Source organism: Numenius arquata, chromosome 2 (assembly GCF_964106895.1).
Source record: "Numenius arquata chromosome 2, bNumArq3.hap1.1, whole genome shotgun sequence".
NCBI classification, from domain to species: domain Eukaryota; kingdom Metazoa; phylum Chordata; class Aves; order Charadriiformes; family Scolopacidae; genus Numenius; species Numenius arquata.
Window position 1 is genome coordinate 15,438,742 of NC_133577.1, and position 10,749 is coordinate 15,449,490.

Below are 10,749 nucleotides of genomic sequence, written 5' to 3' on the forward strand. Positions count from 1 at the left end.
CATTGTTAGCTTACACGAGGCTGAAAAAGATATGGAAAAGGTGTCAGAGAGTTATGGTTTGCAAATGTTTTAATTTCACACTGAAGGTTTTTCCAAAATGTTAAAAGTGGGTTTCAATACACGGCTGTATGTGAATACCGAATTGTCTACTCTTCGTAACAGCTATTCTGAGAGATGCATCAGCATCTTCTACACCATCTACGCACATCCTGTGGTGCTCCAGATCACAACCCCAGTGCTGTTTTCACAATGACTGGTGCTTTTCTTAAAGCCTCTGTCCTTGCAGCTATTTGCGCATGTGAACGTTTCAGCTTTAATTTTCTAAACTAAGTACCTGCAAAGATATATAAAAAAATATATACAAGTAAATATTTTCAAACATTTGTGGAGAAAAGCGAATATAAACTAAGGTAAATAGGGAATCTCAAAATGCAAAAAGATAAAAAAAGAAAACAAACAATATATAAAATATACGTTACAACAGCAAAAGACCCGACCATTTTAAAAGCTTAGTTAAAAATACCCAGGTTCAGGTGATTTCTGAGTGCTTGGGCTTGACAACACTTTTCCAGCAGCTTTTTGGATTTTGTGCAGTTCAAGATTTCTCAGTCTGCATGGTGCTGAGGAGGTGGGGAGAAATATTACAATCTAAAGCAGATAACATCTTTCTGCTGTACTCCTTGCATATGTTTGCTTCCCCAAATCAACAACTCTCTTTCAAGCTTTCAAATCACATGCCAAAATGCATAGATGGGATGGCTATCACCATACTTTACTAACATTGCCCAGTCCTGGCTATAAATGCCTTGCTTCTGGTAGCTTATTCCTTGCCAGCCCTCAACACAGCAATTCTCTGGATTTGCTTTTTATTTTGAGGACTCGGTGAACTAAACACTTTTCAGCTTGTGACGAAGAAGACATTCCCAAGAATGAAACCAGCAAGCAAGAAGACATTTATCTTGAGTTATCAGGAGCTGTGCTTTGAACATAGACATTTCTCTATGGTGCTTGGTGTTGTGAAAAATATGTTCTTTCTGCCTTAAATGTAATAAACAACAATACTTTGATAAAACTGCAAGTGAGATACATTGCATAGCCTTATTAGTGAAAGCTTTCCTTTTACAGCAAATGCAAGAGGCTTATATACATTTCTTATTTCAAATGAGGAAGTTCCCAACCCAGGTTGAGAAACAAGCGGTTAACTGGCAGTTACTGGTTTGCCTTTTTCCTAGAGACACACAGAAGAAACAGTTATATTCTTCCTTCTGTAATGATGCTAATTTCCTGGGTATCCATTGCTGCCCCCTCTCTCCTTTGCTGTCTGCCTCAGGAGCAATCCACAGCCTGAAATTTCATAACATGAATTAGTACAACACACAGCAAACAGACGAGTTGATGGCTCCCTGATACCAGCGGCTCCCTGCTTCTCCTGCTGTTATTTTTTACTTTTATGAACTGACTCGCTATGCATTTAACAGATGAGTTTTGCCCTTGTGCAGAATTCAGATGACAGATTTTTGTCGAGATAAGGATGATGACCCCAATGTCCTCTGTGCTTTCTGCAGAGCGGGAGGTGAAATGATGAATACTTGTGCACTAAGGGGGGGAAGCTGGAGGGGAAAAAGGCTGGTTACAGGTAGGCTTCCTTGTACAGAACATTTGTAAGTAATGTTCTGAAGAAATCAGTATTTTTAAAACATGATACTTACGTGGCAGATAAAAAAAGAAACAGCTGCATTAAGCAGCTTCAAGAGTCAGACTTAAAAAAAGGAAAGTCACTTCCTCTGTCCTTACTCTTCCCTGCACATAGAAAGAAGACAGAGATATGATATACAGAGCTACTCAGTGGTCAAATCAATTTCTTCTAATTTAAGCTCGTGCACATTTCTGATATCTTCTCTAGGGCCTACTTAAAGATGTATCTTTCATCATTGCTACTTTCGTATACCTTACTGAACACAATTAATAGCTGTATTAGCTGTGACAGTTTATCTGGGGTGAAGGAAGGAAGGACATCCAAAGAAAAGCGTGGGCAGAACACAGCTCCATCTTGGATAGTCCTGTAGTCTTCCTTACTTGTGTTGCGTTTACTATTATCACTCCATTTTATTTCAAAATGCATGACAAGAACAAACCTTTCCCATTACAAAAATGTATATGGACACGAGCAATTTCAATTCACCTGGCAGGCTATCATTAGCTCTATTTTTAACCTGAAGCAGTAACTAATCACATTAGTGGAGGGGCTTTTATTTTCAAAGTGATGGCTTTGGAACAGAGAACTTCCCTCTAAACAGCAGGTGAGAGCTGTCTCTCCCAGACCTCCACTGTGCTCTTGGTAGAGGTGCTCCGTCTTCCCCCGCTGCATCACATTTCTCAGATCAGCACATTATTTCAGAGTCTCATCCCTGAGCGCTGTGCTAGTGACCCCTACTGTGGCTCTGCTTTTAGGGTGCTCCTACACCACGCTAGGAAATTCTCAATGGCCTCTAAATTAAGCTAATTAGATCACGGTACACACCTAAGGCACGTAGCTGTTATTCAAACGCACACAGAAGAAGGAGTAGTGTGTCATGGTAATAGTGACGAGCAAGCGATGGAGTGTGAAGTTACTAGACCAAATTTTTGTGCTCCACAAGCTGCCCCGAGGCCAGGGACTGTTAGTGCAGGTCACAGATCTACTCAGCTTGATAGAGAAGGGTCTAATGAGGGGTGATTTACCCGATCAGGACCTTTAGGTTTTCACTCTGCCACCGTGCAACAATAGCGTGCTCTAGGGAGTTTTGATAAAGCTTAGTGCATAGCTCTGGCAGCGTATGATGCAATGAAAACAAAACAAAACTAACCTAAAAATTTTGAAACTGACATTAAAAAGAGTGCATGATTTTCAATCCAATAATTCGTTTCCAGCAAGCTGCAAATCACTCAGTACAACAGCCTCCTGTCCCAAGGTTTGATACACCACAACATATCAAAGCCGATAGTGCAAAACACTACCCGATACTAAACGATGCCTGTCCTGCATCTCAGGCCAAGATAATTTTTCAGCAGTGAATTTCACCAGTTGCAGTCCCATTTAAAATAATACGATTCCCTTTTGCAGACAGGAACATCGATACACAGCAGCTGGAAGTGTACGCTTTCAACAGTAGTGTTTCTTCTCCTATTTTTTATTATATGTTTCTATTCCAGCTTTGGCGAAGAATCAGCGGCACAACCCTAAAAGAAGCTTTTAGGTATTTTGGTATTTACACACTATAAAATCAAAGCAATAGCAAAACATAGCTTCTAGCCGTTGGTCTAGAGAAAAAACTTTTTTTAAGTTTAAAACTTAACCATGCTTGCAGGGTGTGTATTTCTTCCCTCTCCGAAGCAGCCCCAAGGGCTGCAGGCGGCTGCAGTACAAAGGCATATTCTTGCATTGGAGCAAAATCCCGCTTCTGTCTGCAAGGAAAAGAAATTAGAGGAACTTACACAAAACCAGTTGGAGAAAGATATTGCTTACGAAAATTGTTTTTCACTGGACCTCTGAGAAAAGCAGTTAAAAAGATCTTCCACCTGTTACAGGGCCAAAGTAAGGGCTTCCTGAGGCCGTTCACGTTGGTAGGCTGGTAACAGCATTTGAGAAACTGCGTACATTAGAAAAAGGCTTTCGTAGTGCATGTGATGACACAGCAAATCTGAGAAAAAAAAAAAAAAGACCATGCAATTAAAGAAAAGTAAGTTTTGCAGCCTACTAAAAATGGTAAATGGCAATGTGACCTCTGCAAATAATGATTTAAGAACACTGTTACAGTAGAAGCAACATATTTCTAAAGAAAATGCATACTTTTAACTAAAAAGGCAATTTATCACATAAAGACATTAATTTCTTCATATTTTTTTTAATTTCTAGCACCATTTTTTCCAGGATAATGCAATCTCGAATATTTTTTTCTTGCTCTGAATTTGTATTTGTAGGATAAATCAATATAGTGAAGAACAGAGGAATTTCCAAAAAGAAAAATGGCACTCCTCTCCATTTTAGCACCTTTCTGGATGTGTGTTGGATTTATCTATTAAAATCGTTGTATTCCCTTGTTTGTGTGGTATTTATGTCTTCGCTCTTCCACGTGAAGAGTCAGTATGAAATTAAAAAGCTCTGTTACATCTTGCAGCGGATAGCCACTGTCACTCTCTTGGTCTATTTGCCTCCTCTACCCTCTTTCTCTTCACTTTGGAGGAGGAGCCAACTCTTGTTTTATGGAAGAAGAGTTTCTGCAGGTCCAACCCTGACATCCAGTGGCCACTGCCGTTCATGACCTGCCTCTGGGGTCTCGACCATTTGAATCTTGAAGTGATAGGACTTTAATCTCCAAACAGATTATTTCAGCATTTAAATCTACACATATAAGTGATTTCCGTAACCAAGCAACGGTTGTTTCAGACACTAATTATTTATCAACATGAGTTCTGAGACTAAGACAAATATAAAATATTTTGATAATTATATTTAATAGTATTCAGTACAAAAATCTTGAAATATCCTAGAATGCTAAATTATTCAGGAATCCCTAATCGCACAAGTGTATTACCACTCAGTAATAATTTTCTCTCTATAAAATCCACATCTGTGCATGCATATTTACACCTTCTCCCTCCCCCGAGCCACTCAGTGTTCCGAAACTTGAAATGGAAGTGCCCAAGTACAGGCATCCATTTGCAAGGACCTGACAAGATAAACAAGGCCCAACAACGGATTTTATTTTTGCATTGACGAAGAAATGGAGATAAAGTGAATATAACTGAATGTAATTCTTCAAAGCTGGCAGCTGAAACTTTGTACTCGTCAGTGAAATTCTGAACTTAGGTAACTACTTGTAAATATTTGTTATTTGCCTGTTGGCTGGTAATTGCACTACCTATTTATTCTTCCTAGCATTGGTAAGCTTGTCTTGTACTCTCAGAGGAGTATTTTGATCAAAGCCAATATACAGTGAAGTTTTTGTACATCTTTTCCCAGAGTTCTGGATGACTGAATGCAGTGTTTTAATCTGGCACGCTATCAAGCTTGCTAAAAAATTCAGGTTTACACTTCCTTTTCAGGGTGGTTTTTTTGAAGTAGAATGCTAACACCTGTTTGGTTTAATGCAACTATTACTCCTAGAAACTCCTGCAACAGCTGTAAGAGATGGGTAAGTTTCTGGGCATCTTTTCTGTTCTGAAAACTGATTGATTATTTTAATCAATATATCTGCTGGCTTAGAGTTTTCAAGATGATAATTTGAAAACAGCTCTGAGATCAGCCCTATGTGTCACTGTGTTAGCACGGATCATCTATCAAAAGTTAGTGTACTTCATAACGTGCTGCTATTTATAAAGATACCATTTAAAAAAGAAATGGCACCTTTCCCATGTTCAGAATATGTCTTTCTTTGTCTTTCTATACACCAGTATATACAGAAGCTCCCGAAGACTTTTGTTTGTTTGTGTGTTTTTCCTTTTTTGGTCTCTCTGGAAGCAACGACAGAATGCAATTGTGGTATGCAGCTGTGTAAAGTGCTTCCTGCTAAGTAAGCCTTGATAGCAATGACTCAACAGATACTTGTAAAAATAATAACAAAAAAAATTTATAGTCCTCATTTAGTTCTTTGCAGTAAAGGGTACGGACACTTCAGGACGTTGTTTTGATGCTGCTTTCTGTGGCCTTGGTTTTATAAGTTGCTCGCTTTTAAACAAGGGGCTTAGAATCATCCGGGTTTTCACAGAATATTTCTGTGGATTTCTTTTGAATACAGGGCATTTACAAGGCCAGGATGAAATAGCTCGGTGTCCTATTGGAAGATTTCTGGCAACATGTCCTTTCTATTTTAAAACAAGTAATTAAAACCACTACCATCACATGAAAGCATGAATCATTTCATGTATTTTAAACTTAACATTATGTAAGCTCTTGAAGAGAGCTGGAGAAGAAAGACTAATTATGGGGCAGATGATAAAATTTATCTCAAGCTCCATTCTGACTAAAGAAGATAGGCAATGCAATTTATAACTTCTGTGGGGTTTATATCTGCTTGTGAATTTAACATTCACTTAAAAATACTACCTGCACTGTCAAAAAAAATCTTTTTCAACAGTAATACTTAACTTTGTCTTAAATCCCTTGACCTGGCTCATTTGCAAAGAAGCTGAGAAGAAGAGTGTGGCCAGTAGGTCGAGGGAGGTCATTCTCCCCCTCTACTCTGCACTGGTGAGGCCACAACTGGAATATTGTGTCCAGTTCTGGGCTCCCCAGTTCAAGAGAGACAGGAAACTACTGGAGAGAGTCCAACGTAGGGCAACTAAGATGATTAGGGGATTGGAGCATCTCCCTTATGAAGAAAGGCTCAAAGAGCTGGGGCTCTTTAGCCTGGAGAAGAGAAGGCTGAAACCTTATCTATGTTTAAAAGTACCTAAAGGGTGGGTTGAAGGATGATGGAGCTGGACTCTTTTCAGTGGTTTCCAGCTATAGGATGAGGGGCAACAGGCACCAGATGGAACGTAGGAAGTTCCATTTAAATATGAGGAGAAACTTCTTTACGGTGAGGGTGACAGAGCACCAGAACAGGCTGCCCAGGGAGGTCGTGGAGTCCCCTTCCCTGGAGATTTTCAAGACCCGCCTGGATGCAGTCCTGAGTAATGTGCTCTGGGCAATCCTGCTTTAGCAGGGGAGTTGGACTAGATGATCTGTAGAGGTCCCTTCCAACTCTGAGAATTCCGCGATTCCATGAAAAGTAAGAGCAGGGGAGCTCTACCAAGGAGCAGGGGTGGGATCTATGGTGCTTTTCATCATCAGCATGTAACAGACTGAACCTCACCAAACTACTAATTTTGGAAGGACCTGCAAATCAGAGAATCACAGAATCACAGAACGGTAGGGGTTGGAAGGGACCTTCGGAGATTGCCTAGTCCAACCCCCTGCCAAAGCAGGATCACCCAGAGCAGGCTGGACAGGAACGCATCTGGGTGGGTTTTGAGTATCTCCAGAGAAGGAGACTCCACAGCCTCTCTGGGCAGCCTCTTCCAGTGCTTTGCCACCCTCAGAGTAAAAAAGTTTTTCCTCATGTTGAGGTGGAATTTCCTCTGTTCCACCCTGTGCCCATTGCCCCTTGTCCTGTTGCCGGGCTCCACTGAAAAGCACGAAGGCTGTGCACTTCTTTGCCTTTATATGGACTTCTTGGACGACAGCCCCCACAGACAGTGCTGCATTGCTCTCCGGCTGCCCAAGGGCTAAGGAAAAGGAGTGGTTTGGGCTGCCCCGGGCACCTCCTGGCTCTTCTCCGGCCAGCTTTATCTTTCTTCAGAGCCAGACTCCCTGTGTCACCTGTTTAGGAGGCAAAAATTAGACGCCATTTATACAGAGACAATGCCAGGAGCTGGGATGATCTGCGCCCTGAGCGACGACCCTCAGGCTTATGCCGTGCCAGCCAGGCCGCAGCGCCGGAGCAGGGGGCGGCCCGCGGGCGGCGAGGAGCGAAGACTACAACTCCCGTCATGCCCTTCGGGCGCGCTCCCGTCGTGCATCCCGGCAGGAAAGCACCGTGCTCCTGGATATTTTTTTTTATATATTTTTTATTATTATTTTTTATTTTCTTTAATTTTTCGTTCCGAGCGGAGGGGGCCGCGGAGCCGTAATTAACGGGTGCAGGCCCGAGGGTCGGGCGTGGGGGGCGGTTGCTGCGCCCGGGTCGGAGGGGCGGGAAAGGTGCCTGGCGTGCGGGGACGTGGCGTCACTTCCGCTCGCCATTTCGGCCCGCGCCCTGCCGGCAGCCAGGATGACGGACCGCTACACCATCCACAGCCAGCTGGAGCACCTGCAGTCCAAGTACATTGGGACGGGCCACGCCGACACCACCAAGTGGGAGTGGCTGGTGAACCAGCACCGGGACTCGTACTGCTCCTACATGGGCCACTTCGACCTGCTCAACTACTTCGCCATCGCCGAGAACGAGAGCAAGGCGCGCGTCCGCTTCAACCTCATGGAGAAGATGCTGCAGCCCTGCGGCCCGCCCGCCGACAAGCCCGACGAGTCTTAGCCCGCCCCGCCCGGCTGGGCTCTGCTGAGGGGCGACTGCCTGCCGGCTCACACCGGGCCCGCCCGCGGGAAGGCCCCAGGAGCCGCCCCAGTGAGCGCGGGGAGCGTTGGTGTCTGCGGCCCGCCGTCCCTCTGGTCCCTCTGCACTCCTCGGGTGGTGTTCCCTCGAAGGACTCTGACGGGGACCAAGTCTCGTAAAATGCCTGCTCCTGGACAGCTTCGACTCGTTTAACTGTACAACCGTTTGGATTTTTTTTAAAAATGGAAAAGAATAAAACTCACTGGGCATTTCTGATGTTTTGTTTGGTAATCTGCTCACAGGAGCCCTTTGCTCTAAAAGGGGTGCTGGTCACTCAGTATTAAGCGTTTCGGTGCAACCATCCGAGGTGCAGGTCTCGGACACTTTACAGATACTATGTTCCCAGCCAGGCTGATGGGTGTTTGCTTACCAAATGTGTTTTGAGGAGAGGGAGGAAGCTTGTTGGCACTCAAAGGATTTGATTTGTTGTTAGCGTTTATTGTGTGGGGTGATTTGGGGGACAGCATAAGTCAGTTGCTCTAGTGCTTTAAAACTCCAAAATGGCTTTTCTTTAAATACTGTTTTCTTCCCTCATCCTCCTTGCCTGTACTTTGAATTTTCCAAACCTTGATTCTCTCTGATCCAACTTAGCTACTTTTTTTTTTTTTTACTAATGCTTTTTTAGTCATCTAGTGATCAAATTTTTTTCAACATCATAGAATCATAGAATGGTAAGAGTTGGAAGGGACCTTAAAGATCATCGAGTTCCAACCCCCCTGCCACGGGCAGGGACACCTCCACTAGAGCAGGTTGCTCAAAGCCCCATCCAGCCTGGCCTTAAACACCTCCAGGGATGGGGCATCCACAACTTCCCTGGGCAACCTGTTCCAGTGCCTCACCACCCTCACAGTAAAGAATTTCCTCCTAATATCTAATCTAAATCTCCCCTTTTCCAATTTAAAACCATTACCCCTTGTCCTGTCACTACACTTCCTGACAAAGAGTCCCTCTCCAGCTCTCCTGTAGGCTCCCTTCAGATATTGGAAGGCTGAATATATGGCACTAAACAAGCATGTTGTGGGGTTAGACACTTAATATGGAATAGGTGATGCAGAGAAGCTAAACTGTTTTGCCAGATGACTTCTCCAAATTTATCTGCCCTTCCCAAGGGAAACTGTTCACTATTACTTTGAAGTAAAATGCCTCGAGGTGACATAATCTCAGATCAGACTGCAAGCTGAAATGGTTTTGATTTTCATTTGCCACTTCAAATAGGTTTTCTATTCTTTTGTCACAGTAAAGATAAATTTTGGATTCTAATGAATGGGAAGTATTCCATTCAAAGTAAAACTTAAGAGGTATGTTCCTTGGAGAAATTAAGTGCTCTCATTTTTGACGTAGAGCATTGTAACTGTAGGTGGGGTTTTTTTTTTGGTGTGTGTTTTGTTGGTGGCTTTTTTTTCACATTGGAAAATTCCAATATTTTCTGATCCTATTAAGACTGTATGCAAGCTTGCCAATAATTTATTTTTCCTAAATCAGTTATCTTAAACCTTCTGAGCGATAAACTTCTCACCCACTTTATTGAGTCTTATAAACCTAAGGTATTCATGATACTGTAATAAAGTAAGGAAAAGCGTGCAAGTTCCTGAGGCCGCATTCAAGTCAGTGCATCCATCTTCCAAAGAATTCAGAGATGGCATTTTTCCAGTTGTGTTGCAGGTACTAAGATAAGGGCATGGGTGAAGTGGTCCTAAATAAATTTTACCTGCAAGTTTTGTGGGGAAGAGCTCCTGTTTCTCACTTTTCATGCAAGCTGGAGCAGGTAGTTTTGGAGAGCAACTGTTCCTCACATAATGAGGAATGTGGCTGAAAGATTTTCCTTAACTTGAGTTCAGGCACTTACTAGTAGGCATGCAATGCAGTCTTGTGAAAATTGAGCAAAATTCGTACCTAAATCCAGCAAGTTTCCTGTTACTCTTAATAAACACCTGGTCTGTGACCGAATCTTAGGAACTTGCCTTTTCCCTGTGTGAGCAGGCGACGTGCTTGGTGAGAAAGGCTGGCTTGGGCGAGTCCCACTGGAAAACTCCTGTTCCTGTTTGTCTTCCCTTACGTACACCATAGTGACTGTCCAGAGAGAAGAAAGAACAGAAGCATCAATTACTTTATTGCGTTGCACCACGAGTAGGTGTCCAAAAGGTGTCTCCTCTGCTCTCTGGGACTTGGGAACTGGAAGAGCTGGGGTGAGAGTACAGGTGCTTCTGTAATGGGCTGGAAACAGAACTTGTGATGTTTTGTGAAGACAACTCTTGAATCTCTTACATGGAATGAAAACCAGAAACTGCAACTTAAGCCACTCCTCATAAATTAGAGCTTAAAAAACATTTCAAGGATGATACATTTGAGTATAAACTGCTAACAATTAGCTCTATCCATTGATGTTCTCGATACTCAACACATTTTAAAATGCGAGCAACAAATACATGACACATAAGTAAAGATTAGTGCCCCCTTGCAGACCAACTCTTCATTGTAAAGGGCAAACATCCCTCAGGGACAAGTCAGAGTAACGTGGTGAGTGAACTTGCTGGGTATGCTTGCTTGAATCCCAGTTAAGGATGTGCCTCTGTTTTAGCGTGGTTGGAAAAGGTTTTCAGAGCATTTGTACTAAGTA

At 42.9% G+C, this 10,749-nt stretch overlaps 1 protein-coding gene across 1 annotated transcript; it reads left to right on the forward strand.

Annotated features, from left to right (window-relative positions):
• Positions 1 to 7,793: 7,793 nt before the first annotated feature.
• Positions 7,794 to 8,054, forward strand: SF3B5 (splicing factor 3b subunit 5). Its single transcript, XM_074169151.1, has one exon. It carries the CDS (start codon positions 7,794 to 7,796, stop codon positions 8,052 to 8,054), a length of 261 nt encoding a protein of 86 aa, XP_074025252.1.
• Positions 8,055 to 10,749: the final 2,695 nt, after the last annotated feature.